General features: G+C 38.4%; 1 protein-coding gene across 2 annotated transcripts in view; it reads left to right on the forward strand.

Moving 5' to 3' along the window:
- The window catches only part of LOC124612999 (piwi-like protein Siwi), a 133,634-nt gene extending 120,833 nt beyond the window's left edge, over positions 1-12,801 (forward strand). For both annotated transcript variants that reach the window (XM_047141551.1, XM_047141549.1), the window contains exons 16-17: positions 8,585-8,732; positions 11,964-12,801. In XM_047141551.1, coding sequence (XP_046997507.1) covers positions 8,585-8,732; positions 11,964-12,080 — 265 coding nt within the window. In that variant the 3' untranslated portion in view covers positions 12,081-12,801. The remainder of the gene's footprint in view (positions 1-8,584; positions 8,733-11,963) is intronic.
- Positions 12,802-13,021: the final 220 nt, after the last annotated feature.

Below are 13,021 nucleotides of genomic sequence, written 5' to 3' on the forward strand. Positions count from 1 at the left end.
TCACATAGAAGAGGTTGTGGGCTCAAGTCTCATCAGGCACGTGAAATCATCTTATTTTTAAATGTTTATTGAAATGATTTTTATCATTATTTGTATTAATTGGTTTAAATGTAATATTTTATTTCTAACATAGAGATAGAGGGGCTGGCCAGTACTTACCTCAGCTCAGTACAGCCGATATATACACAAAACAGAACAGAAAATTTACATTCGTAGCTTTTGGAACTTTGTTCCTTCATCAGGGATGAGAGAGGGGTGGAGGGGGGGGGGGGGGGGGGGGAAGGGAAGAAGGGAAAGTGGATTCAGTTACAACCCAGGTTATGAAGCAACAGGGAAAGGTAAACAGGGAGGGTAGCAAGGATGGAGGCATGGTTGTCAGAGGGAAGCCAAAGATATTCTACTGTTAAGTACTGTGCCAGCTTCAAACCAAAGAGTATGCATGCAGAAGTAAAGAGGTATATAGTATAAAGATAAACACAACTATGTAGGATGAAAAGATGCATGAATGGCTAAAGAGGAGAGGGAAAAAGGACAAGACTGAAGAGTAAATGGGAGTGAGGTTGGTTAACGTAGGTTCAGTCCAGGGGGATGGCGGGATGAAAGGATGTGTTGGAGTGCAAGTTCCCATCTCCTCAGTTCTGAGGGACTGGTGTTTGGTAGGAGAAGCCAAATGGCACATATGATGTAGCAGGTTCCTACGTCCCTAGAATTATGCTGGAGGGCATGTTCTGGTACTGGGTATTGGACATCTCCTTGGCGGACAGTTTGTCTGTGCCCGTTCATGCGCTCAGCCAGTTTAGTTGTCGTCATACCGATGTAAAAGGCTGTGCAGTGCCGGCATGTCAGCTGATAAATGACATGTGTTGTTTCACATGTGGCCCTGCCTTGAATTGTGTATGTTTTACCAGTAGCGGGGCTGGTGTAGGTGGTTGTGGGGGGATGCATGGGGCAGGTTTTGCAGCGGGGTCGGTTACAGGGGTAGGAACCAGTGGGTAGAGAAGGTGGTCTGGGAATATTGCAGGGTTTGACAAGGATGTTACGGAGGTTAGGGGGGTGACGAAAGGCAACTCTGGGTGGTGTGGGGAGAATATTGTCAAGGGATGATCTCATTTCGGGGCTTGACTTGAGAAAGTCATATCCCTGGCGGAGTAATTTGTTGATGTATTCTAGGCCAGGATAGTATTGGGTGACAAGGGGGATGCTTCTGTGTGGTCTGGGGGTAGGAACATTGTTGTGGGACGGGGAGGAATGTATTGCTCGGGAGATCTGTTTGTGGACAAGGTCTGCAGGGCAGTTGGGGGAGAGGAAAGCACTGGTCAGGTTATTGGTGTAATTGCTGAGGGATTCGTCACTGGAGCAGATACATTTGCCCAGCTCAGTCTGGATGGAGGGAATGGGATCCTGGGTAACAGCTTCGTAGGTTGAGGTGTTGGAGAGTTGATGCAGTCCTTCTGCCACATACTCCACACGGTCAAGTACCACAGTTGTGGAGCCTTTATCCGCCGGGAGGATGACAATAGAGCGATTCTACTCCTTTGTCACGCCATTTTGATCACCATATAACTATTTCATTTTTTCTTTATATCATTCATTCTCTTCTCGGAATTTTTGCTAATGTGAATTTAATTATATTTATCTATTATAATATTCACTTATTTAAAATTCTGATCTCTCGGTTAAAAAACAAGATACAAACCAAGCTATTTACATTGACTGTGCAATGATGTGAAAAATGTATTTTTCATTACAAGATGTGCACGGTAATCTCACAAACATTTAAAAAGGAGTCTAAATTTCTATCGCACTATGGAAAAAATAACGCCGATGAAGATCTAAATGAAGGAAGGGTTTATAAGTAAAATGAAATTCAAGCAAAATGAGGAATAGATACAATAAGTGCATGAACTTGAAACAAATAGGATGATAAAGACAAAAGAAATTATACCAAAATCAACACACAAAATTAATTAAAAACACATGAACAAAGATTTCAAGTGGAAAGAGAATGATAGGAAGAAAAAAGAGAGCAAATGAAGAAGTTAATATTATGATTAAAATTATGTGACAAAGGAATAGAAATAAAAAGTACATTTAAATAAATTAATTGAATATAAATAAAGATCAGTCATTTAGATCAAGATTTAAAAATAAAATAAAATTTAATGCGTATGACAAGATTTGAACCCACAACCTTCTGCATGTGAAGTCTTTACCCTGTCCATTAAACCACACAACCAATCCACGTATTACAACTTAAACACTAATGAGCATCGTGCAAAACTTTGAATATTTTTATCAATGATTTGCAAACAAAAGCCCATCAGGGTGAATGGTTGCAGTGTAAGATACGTGGGATTTTTAACCTACGTAGCAGTATAGGTGGTTTCAAAAAGTCGATCCCACCGTTGGGGACTTCTACTTGTAAGCAATAATCACATGTTGGTGGTGTTTCCTGTGTGAAGACTGATTTGATGCAGCTCTACATGCTACTCTATGCTGCACAAGCTACTGCTTCTCTGAATAACTGCTGTAACTTAGATCCTTCATAATACGCGTACTGTATTCATCTCTTGGTCTCCGTCTAAGATTTTTACCCCCGCGCTTCCCTCCAGTACTAAATTAGTGATTCTCTTTAATGACTTAGAATGTGTCCTGTCAATTAATCCCTTCTTCTGGTCAGGTTGTGCCACAAATTTCTTTTCTCTTGAATTCTATGCAGTACCGCCTCATTGGTTATGTGATCTATCCATACAATCTTCAGCAGTCTTCTGTAGCACCACATTTCAAAAGCTTCTATTCTCTTCTTGTCTAACTATTTGTCATCCGTGTTTTACTGTAATACATGGCCACATTGCATACAAATACTTTCAAATAAGACTTTCTAACACTTACTTCAATATTCGATGTTAACAAATTACTTTCCTTCAGAAACTTTCTACTTGCCATTGCCAATCTACATTTTATCTCGTCTACTTTGGCTCTCATCAGTTATTTTACTGCCCAAATAGCAAAACTCATCTACTACTTTTAGTGTCTTATTTCCTAATCTAATTCCCTCAGCATCACCTGAATTAATTCTAGATTCCATTATCCTTGGTTTGCTTTTGTTGGCTTTCATCTTATACCTGCCTTTCAAGACATGTCCATTCTGTTCAATTGCTTTTCCTTTTCTTTTTGGTGTCTCTGACAGAATTACAATGTCATGGACCAATCCTGCAATTTGTTTTCCTTGCATTGAACTTTAATTCCTTCTCCAAATTTTTCTTTAGTTTGCTTCACTTGCTTGCTCAGTGTACAGATTGAATAACATCGGCAGTAGGCTACAACCCTGTTCACTCCTTCTCACTCACTGCTTTCTTTTCATGCCCCAAGACTCTTATAGCTGCAGTCTGGTTGTTGTACGACTTGTAAATAGCGTTTTGCTCCCTGTATTTTATCCCTGCTACTTCAGAATTTCGAAGAGTAATGTGTTTCTGTCAACATTATCAAAAGCTTTCTCTAGATCTAAAATTGCTATAAATGTAGATCTGGCTTTCCGTAACAAAGCTTCTAAGACAAGTTGTAGGGTCACTATTGCCTCGCATCTGCCCACGTTTCTCCAGAATCCAAACTGATCTTCCCCAAGGTCAGCTCCTACCAGTTTTCCCGTTCTTCTGTAAGGAATTAAACTGATAGTTTGATAATATTCACACCTGTCAGCACCAGCTTTCTTTTACTTGGAACTACTGCATTCCTCTTTAAGTCTGAAGATATTTGGCTGTCTCCTATATCTTGCACACCATATGGAAGAGTTTCGTCATGGCGAGCTCTCCCGAGGTTATCAATAGGTCTGACGGAATGTTGTCTATTCCCAGGGCCTTGTTTCGACGTAAATATTTAACAGCTCTATCAAGTTCTTCTCGCAGTATATCATCTCCCATCTTGTCTTTACCTACGTCCTGTTCCATTTCTATAAAATTTCCTGTAATGTCATGTCTCCCTTGTATAGACCCTCTATATACTTCTACATCCTTATATTTGTCCTCTAGTCATTCCTGCTTAGCCATTTTGTGCATCATGTCAATCTATTTTTTTTTAGATGTTTGTATTCTTTCAGCTGCTTCATTTGCTGCATTTTTGTATTTCTCCTTTCATGAATTGAATTCAGTATGTCTTGTGTTATCAAAGGATTTCTACTAGGCCTTATTGTTTTACATATTTGATCCTCTGCTGTCTTCACTGTTTCATCTGTCAAAGTTACACATTCGTCTTTCACTGTATTCCTTTCCCCTGTTGTAGTCAGTAGTTGCCCAGTGCTCCATCTGAAACTTGCAACCACCTCTGGTTCTTTCAGCTTACCCACATCCCATCTCCTTAAGGGGCGTAGTACGTCAAACGGGACGACTTGAAGCAGGAGAGACACCACAGGAATTTTTAATTTCCACTGTCTATAATTTTGAAAATAAATTCATAAAACTTTGTCAGAATGACCAGAAAGGATTCAGGATTTACACTTATAGTGGTGGAAGTTCAAAAATATAAGAAAATTATTATTTTTTTTTCATTTATTTCACCTTTTTTCACTTACCATTGGCTGCATTTGTTGTTATAGGTACAAATTTCTTCATAAGTAAGGGAGATTCTTCAATGAATTTTGCACAGTGTACAAACCGTACTTACAGGTGTATGAAACTCTAGAATTTCCCAAATCTATTAAAAACTGTGGTAAAAATCAAGATAATTAACTATAAAATTTGAGTTTTTTCTAAACATGAAGTTCAAAATGTAACAGCACATTCATTTTTTTCATAAATTAAATAACTTAATAGAGTTTCATACACCTGTAAGTATGGTTTGTATGCTGTGCAAATTTCATTGAAGAATCTCTCTTACTTATGAAGAAACATGTACCTATAGCAACAAATGCAGCCAATAGATGCGAAAAAATGAACTATCACATGTACAAAAAATTATTTTGTTATTTTTTCGAACTTCCACTGCTATGATTGTGAATCCTGAATCCTTCCTGGTCAAGCTGACAAAGTTTTATGAATTTATTCGTAAAAGTATAGACAGTGGGAAATTAAAATGTCCTGTGGTGTCTCTCCTGCTCCAAGACGCCCGTTTGACGGCCTACCCCCCTTAATTTCCTAACAGTTTCCTTTGGTTTAATCTGCGAGTCATAACTGATAAATTGTGGTTAGTCCACATCTGCCCCCTGGAAATGGCTTAAAATGTAAAATCTGGTTCCGAAATCTGTATTACCGTTAGATAAATCTGTCTTACCATTAGATAATCAATCTAGAACCTTCAGGTGTCTCCAGGTCTCTTCCACGCATACAGCCTTCTTTCATCATTCTTAAATCACATGTTAATGATGATTAAATTATACTCAGTGCAGAACTCTTATCAGATGGCTTCCTCTTTCATTCTTTTCCCCCAGTCCATACTCACCCACAATTTTACCTTCTCTTCCTTTCACTATCGAATTCCAGTTTCCCATCATGATTAAATTTGCGTCTCCCTTAACGGAGTAATTTCTTTTATCATCATACATTTTTTCAATCTCGTTACCTGCAGAACTAGGTGGCATATAAATTTGTATTACTGTGGTGGGTGTGGGCTTTGTGTCAATCTTGGGTGTGATAATGCGTTCGCTAAACTGTTCCAAGTAGCTTACCCATGATCCTCTGTTCTTGTTCATTCTCAAACCTACTCCTGCATTACCTCTATTTGATTTTGTACTTACAATCCTGAATTCACCTGACTGGAAGTCCTGTTCCTGGTGGCACCAAACTTCACAAATTCCACTGTATCTACCTTCAACCTATCAATTTGCCTTTTTAAATTTTTGAACCTACCTGCCCCATTGAGGAATCTAATATTCCATGCTCTGATATGCGGAATGCCAGTTTTGTTTTTCCTGATGACCATGCCCTCTTGGATGTAAAAGGAACAGATATATCAAATGTTGCTGCAGACTGGGTGCAAGATTCAAAAATTTGTCATGCATCACTTGCACGCAATAGGCCTGTACCAGGGTAGCCAATTCAATGTGTGTCAGGTCAATTTCAGTTAAGTTAAAATTGACATGGTTTGAATTTGGAAAGGAATTAGCTAATGGATTAGTTCAGTGTATTCACGGTTATAGCTCTCACTTGATTTGATGAAGCATTTTGTGGAGACACCAACTTTCAACACTATTTAAAATCATCATTTGTGTATGAATAAAGGAGTTATAGTATTTATCAGAGTGAGTTTCCAGAGATTCGTACAGTCTGAAAAGCCCTCTTATAAATGGTCTTACTTAGCAGCAGATATTCAGTGTTTCCTGTAGTTCATTTAAATAACTAGGGAGTATACAGGGTGTTGAACTACACAGTGTTTCAAAGATTCAGTACCCAAACTAACAGGGGTGGTACAGGAAACAAAAACAAATACATTTCGTAAAGCAACCGTGTGTCGGACACAGATATTGTGTGAGCACTGAGCCTGGATAGATAATGCACAAGTGGAGCAGGTGGTAGTAGTAGTAGTAGTAGTAGTAGTAGTAGTAGTAGGTGTTGGTTTGAGATATGTAATATGTTCAAAGGTCATGTTCTTTGACACTGAGTCAGTCAACAGCAGATAGCACTAATACTTGTATGACTGTTGCATTGTCAACAGGGAGTACGACACGTCGGGAGAAATGAGACACATGCACTTTGTGTACGGTCTGCCTAAAGATGTTTGTCTGAGCCGAGTGAATGTATCGTAAACACTTCCCTGACTGCAATCTCCACAGTATCGCAAATTTACTGTAGTACACAGTCGACTGGAAAGAACTAGTGCACTGATGATAAGCAGGGCTAATGCGGACAGACCATGAACAGTGTATACACCTAATGTCGAGAAAGTCGTGCTGTTACAATTTGAGAACAGTCCAGAGACAAGTACTCAAGTAATTGCTGCTGTGCTTGGTATTCACCATAGTTTAGTAGGGGATGTGTTGCATGAGCAGCTGCTTCATTATTATTGTCCAATGAGAGTATAAGCCATGGGACCAGATGACTATCCATCTTGTCTTGAGTGCATATGCTGGTTCCTGCAATGAGCCAGTGAACACCCTTGTTTTTCTGAAGTCACGTTTACAGTTTACTCGGGTAGGCATTTACAGTAGTCACCATTTGCATGTATGATCAGATGAAAAACCATGTTTTACAGTTGTGTGAGGTTATTAAAGACATTTTGCAGTAAGCCTGTGGATATCGTGGGTAACTAATTATTTGGTCCCTACATGTTGCTTATCAATGTTATTGGATGGGTACCCATAGATATGAAGAGGAGAATGTGGGTTTGGCACGATGAAGCTCCAGCGCACTTCGCGGAACCAGGCTGAGCAGTGATAACCAGTACCTTTTGTAAATTGTTGGATTGGCTGTACATTGGCCTGCAAGATCCCTGGACCTCACCCCATTAGACTTCCTTCTCTGAGGCAACATGAAAGGCAAGGTGTATTCAACCATTGTTGCCTCAGAGGTGGAATTGTTTGCAAGAATTCTTGCAGCATGCATACAAACACAGAGCACACCACACTTTTCCAGTAAACACCGGACAACCTGCCTTGTTGATACTGGCTCTACACTGTGCTTAATGGTGCTCATTTTAAACATCTACTTTAATGTAATAGTGATCAGAACAGTGATGCGAAGGAAAACATTTACGACAGTTTAATTCTCAATCAAACACAATAACCTCCTTGCGTACTCGGTACTGTAATAATATGCGTTTCCGACACATCGGTGCTTTACAAGTATATTTTTTGTTTCTCTGTCAACATCCCAGTTAGTTAGGACCCTGAAATTTCAAACACCCTTTCTATGTGGGGCAATGGTCCAATCACCGCACCCAATGAGTTGTAAAGGCAGATTGCCAGAGTCAGATTCATTGGAAGAATCCTGGTGTGAAGCTGTCAACTCTGATGTTGCTTTGAACACCTTAGTGCTTTTCTAGGCATGGTTCTATCAAAGGTCGTTGCCCTTGCTTTCCTCCCGCCCTTAAGCTGACTTAGCCAATTGGATACAGGCAAACAAACAGTTTACTATTGGTCTTCAACAATTGGGGGGTGGGGGGAGACTTACGCAGAAGCGAAAAAGTAAAGGAGCTTTGAGCAAGTAGATTCTGCGTCATTAACATTTCTGTGATACTGTAATTGACTAATGCTTCATCGACATGAAAAAATATAAATTGTAGTGTTTGTATTTTAGCTGGTAGTCACCATTTATTCTGCAAATACAGTTGCAGGAAGGTGCATGGATCTGTCATGTTAGTGTCGTGTACAGCACTTCGATGTTGCTCTTGAAATGGATAATAGTTCTAGTAACTGAAGAAAAAGTAATGGACGTTCAGAGTATTTGTGAGGAGATTTCCTTTTGTACCCCTTTTTAATAGCTGTAAATAACTTTTCAGTGTAAAGTTTTCAATGTTTACTCCCACATTTCAATCTATATTCATAAAAAAATATAACATATATAGAAATATGTAGAATGTCAAGAAATGTTGCTTTCTGGTGTGCCACCCATTTTGTGGTACGGCTTTAAATTTAAATTTTTTTTCCCCCCACCAGGTACGATTTTTTCATAGTATCACAGAGTGTGCGACAAGGTACTGTAAGCCCAACAGCATACAATGTCATCTCTGATAATAGTGGACTGGATGCTGACAAAATGCAGCGACTGACATATAAACTGACACATCTGTATTACAACTGGAGTGTAAGTAATAGTAACTGATTTTTTAAATTAAATTGCAGTTCAGTGAAATATAAGCTACTACCTGTTAGTATGAAAATATTTAATTTATAACTGTATAATGGAAGAGTCCATAGTATGCATTGTGTGCCGCTCTCTTTGTGGCAAAAGATGATCCATGACATCCAGCTGTGCTTTTGTCAACTTTGTCTGGCAGTGCAAGTGGTTGCTACAATGCTTAAAGATGTTTGTAGTTCTTTCAATTAGATTTAACCTTAAGCATTGATGCTATCAGCCATCTGATTCTGAACTTAAGTTCTATTAAAAATATAGGAGACATCTTTCGTCATGTCTAAAGGATTTCATGAAGCTACTGTGATTCTTATTAAGAGCTGAGTGTAATGTCTGTGTGAATTCGGTAAGTGAACACAATGAGAGTTGGCCAAATGATTTATCTGTAACATGCAATGGAATACAAGTAAATGATGTCAGGACAACTGACAGGGTATTAATTCCATCCATAATTTAGGAAATTTTTCAAACAAGACAGCTATTATCACCAATGACTGAGGTGGAAATGGTGGAATGCACGTAGATGAAAAAACTGGTAAATTATACTCCAGGGAAAAGGACATTTATTAACATCGTCTCCTCAAATTTTGGAATCGTGTAACAACGCAAAAATCTTCTTATTATTGAGGTTCCTTAAGGGGGGTTGATTTCATAACACTCTCTGGACGTTAGTTTGTTAGCAAATGATTGTGCCATCAGAAGAATGGGACACTGTTGCTCTTGTGAACGCGTTATAACACACTCTCACTAGAGCCGGGAAAGGAAATTCCTCAGTCACAGAAAATTCTAATAATTCCTATGAATTGTGAGCTGCTGCTGGTAACCATGGCTTGTGACCATTCATTGTGCTCTAGAAAATCTGCAGAGCACAATGGAAAACTCCTAACGTGGACGGATAGTGAAAGCCATATCCTCTTATTTTGCCTGTTCCTCTTGCTGCTCTTTAGTTTCCTTGAGTACATTTGGTAGCTAAAGTAAGAACTTCTTCCTTTCCTTGTAAATTATAGATTGCAGTGATCAGTCGCTCTTTATAAATTTTATTGGCAGGTCTAGATTTGCAGCTAGAAGCTAGCCATTCTCAATGCACTATTATTTTCACTCAATGAATGTGATGCCTGTTGGGGCTTCATCCACAGTTCATTGAATACTTTCCATTTTCTTGTTCTTTACTATTTGGTAGATGATCATGCATTTTTTTGTTGCCATGTCCAGGATGTTGTAGCAGACATGCATTGTCCATCTCCTATTTGTGACCTTTCTAGTTCATTTACAGGTAATTTGATCAACCACTTCCAATTGATACATTGTTGCACTGTAGAATGTTAGGGTTCCAGTCTGCTACTTTGCTTGTTACTGTTTCAGTTTGCAGTGTAATTAGAAGAAAGACATCTTAATTCTTCTTTTAAGGGTATACTGTCACAGTGGATGCAGCATGTGCTGCCAGTATTGTTCAGGATGCTCGTGAAGTGTATTTTAGCATATGGCATCTTTACCTTGTCAGGAATTCTATGATGGATCTTCTTCGTTGTACCAGCTAATGAAGTTTGCCGTTCTCGGAGCTTCTTATCCAGTTGTAGAGATGTGAAGAAGTTGTCCGTCATTACATTTCTTCCTTGATTTGGAAGTGGCTCCATGAGGTGAACGTCAATGGACTTTGAGTGGTTGCTTCTTTCTGTGTGTCCTCTTTTTCCAAGGTATGGGAGGCATTACGTATATACTTCATTGCTATATTGGCGGCAATCCAAAATCTGAGACTGTATTTGTCAGGTTTGTGAGGTAGGAATTAAGTGAACCTGAATCTTACTTTGCTTGGTAATAATTGCTTGTCTATAGTTGTTTTTTTTTTCCAGGCTGGTAATAACCAATACTGACTTAATGAACTTTCCCTAAATTTTGGATACAAGAGCAAATTTGTTGGCTGGCAGGCATTAGGCTCGGATTGGATTTTTATCAAAACTCCTGAAATCTGTTTCATGCCATAACATTGCTATTCAAAGTAGGTCTCCATGATTGCAACTGAATGTCATTCATTGATGTATGGTTGTGCAAATGACACCCTGAACGTACGACACCTATTGATTTTTCCTGTTCCTAAAGTGACATGGTTAACTGTTTTTAATACTTTATGAGCATTTGATTCTGTAGATATAGCATTGCATCATCACAAGTAAGACAGAAAGCAGTGATGGCCATCATTTACTCTTTTGCAAATGTAAATAGTGGGACCTCCTCTCTCCTGTAGAATGTTCAAAACTGATCTTCAAGGAGATGAAAAATTAGCCATCTTCGAATTGGTTCCATCACTAGCAGTCTTCTTTTTAGAGATATGCAGCTGGTTCTGCTGTGATGAGTTGGGTAAGGATTGACACAGACCACCATCTGAATCCTCCTCCAATAATCCTTCCTCACTTACAATGGCTTAATCTTTACTTGCCCGATAAAAAATCCTCATCTGCATTGGGGAAGTCAGTTACCGATTAAACATCAGAATAACAGTTACTCAGGCAGTCCCTGCTGACAAGACGCATTTGAAAACTTCTTACATGGACAAATAATATTACTTGAATGATATGATATAAATTGTGCCAGATTGGAATGTGTTCGTGTGCGCAAAGACTTACCAATGACTGCAACAACTTAGCGCGATTGTTGCCAGTTGATTAATTTACATGCATTCAGAAGACAAATAACAGTGGTGTTGATTGACCCCTTCTGCCATTCTAGGTAATGTCCAAGAAAACAAATATTGTTTGAATAGTAATACATCATTGTAAATGGGGAAAAAATTAGGAAAATTCATATGACAACATAAAAAGAAGTTGGATGTGATATGAAAGAAAGCAGTGGCAAGTTCATTTTGACGCTTTTCTGCTGTTCTGGTGTTTGCCAAACTGTTAAACTTAAAACAACAAAAATGCCAGAAGAGGCATACTGAAAGTAGTTTGTTTTTGAGACAAGTTTTGCAAAATGTTTGATTCTTGTTTTAATAGTGCAGACCGAGTGGATTGTATACAGCATTGACATGGTTTTCAGTTTGTTAAATGCACTGTGAATAACATTCAGTACAATGTGGCAATTGAGGAAAGGTGAACAGTTTGTGTGTTAAGCCCCAGTAAACAAAGATCTTTAAGACATTGTAAATTTATTCTGAGAAATCGTCTGAACAGAAAATTTATTTTTCAGGGTACTGTCCGTGTTCCGGCCCCCTGCCAATATGCTCATAAGCTGGCATATCTTGTTGGACAAGCATTACACAGGCCACCACAACCAGCACTGGAAGACTTGCTGTATTTCCTTTAAGCAGTAGTAATAGTACATGCTGAAAAGAATAAAAGGCTTTTATGTTGTCTTGAGTTTTACAAACTCAGTAATGCCTTCTGAAGAGGATTTTGTACTTTCATTGAAGGAAGCATTTATCACTTTTAATCTTTTATTTTTTTAAATTAAGTTCATTATTTTGCTTAACCGTTGGTTTGTTAAATGAATGTGAAAATGTAAGTGCATAATTTATTGTAGGACCTTTTGAGTTCCTTATGAGTATTTCTGTTAAAATACTGGAGATTTGAATATAATGAGCAGATCGTTTATATCGATGATATTTGTTTCATAGTGTTTCTGACAATTGAGATGCTGTAGACTCTCTAGTACATGATGTTAACATGAAAGGAGGCTTTCTGGATTGTACAGTTGTTGACACACTGTTAAGAGATCTCTGAGAATCTCAGGAATTTTCCTTTTTTGTAGTATTGTTTTTTGTATATAAAATGTTCCTATAGAGCAAGAATGTTCTGTGTGATCTGGGAGTCATTGTGTTTAATGTTAAAATATATTTTTGTAATTTTGTAAAATATTTTCTTGCCAATTCGTCCACATGTATTTTCCAGTTTTGTGAGGTGTACAAAACAAATGCGCGAGCATGAAACACTTTTTCAACTTACAATGTAAAAGAATTTTACTGAGAATATAGCTTGTGTGTGTGTGTGCGGGCGCGCACGTGCGCGCTTTTTTGGACTGACCAATAGCAAAGCAGTTTACTGTCTTAACAGTGAGTTGCAAACACGTCTGTCCTCTGCTGAGTAGCTACTCATATATTATTATGTCCAATAACAGTCCATGTTGGATTTCAGATCAACGTCAGTCACCCTAAGTTTTGTATGGAAGGTATCGGGTGCTTTCTTCGAAGTAATTTGAATGGAATAGGTCACAGAACTAATACTGCATTCTGGGTGATGTAAGGAAAT

Source organism: Schistocerca americana, chromosome 4 (assembly GCF_021461395.2).
Source record: "Schistocerca americana isolate TAMUIC-IGC-003095 chromosome 4, iqSchAmer2.1, whole genome shotgun sequence".
NCBI lineage: Eukaryota > Metazoa > Arthropoda > Insecta > Orthoptera > Acrididae > Schistocerca > Schistocerca americana.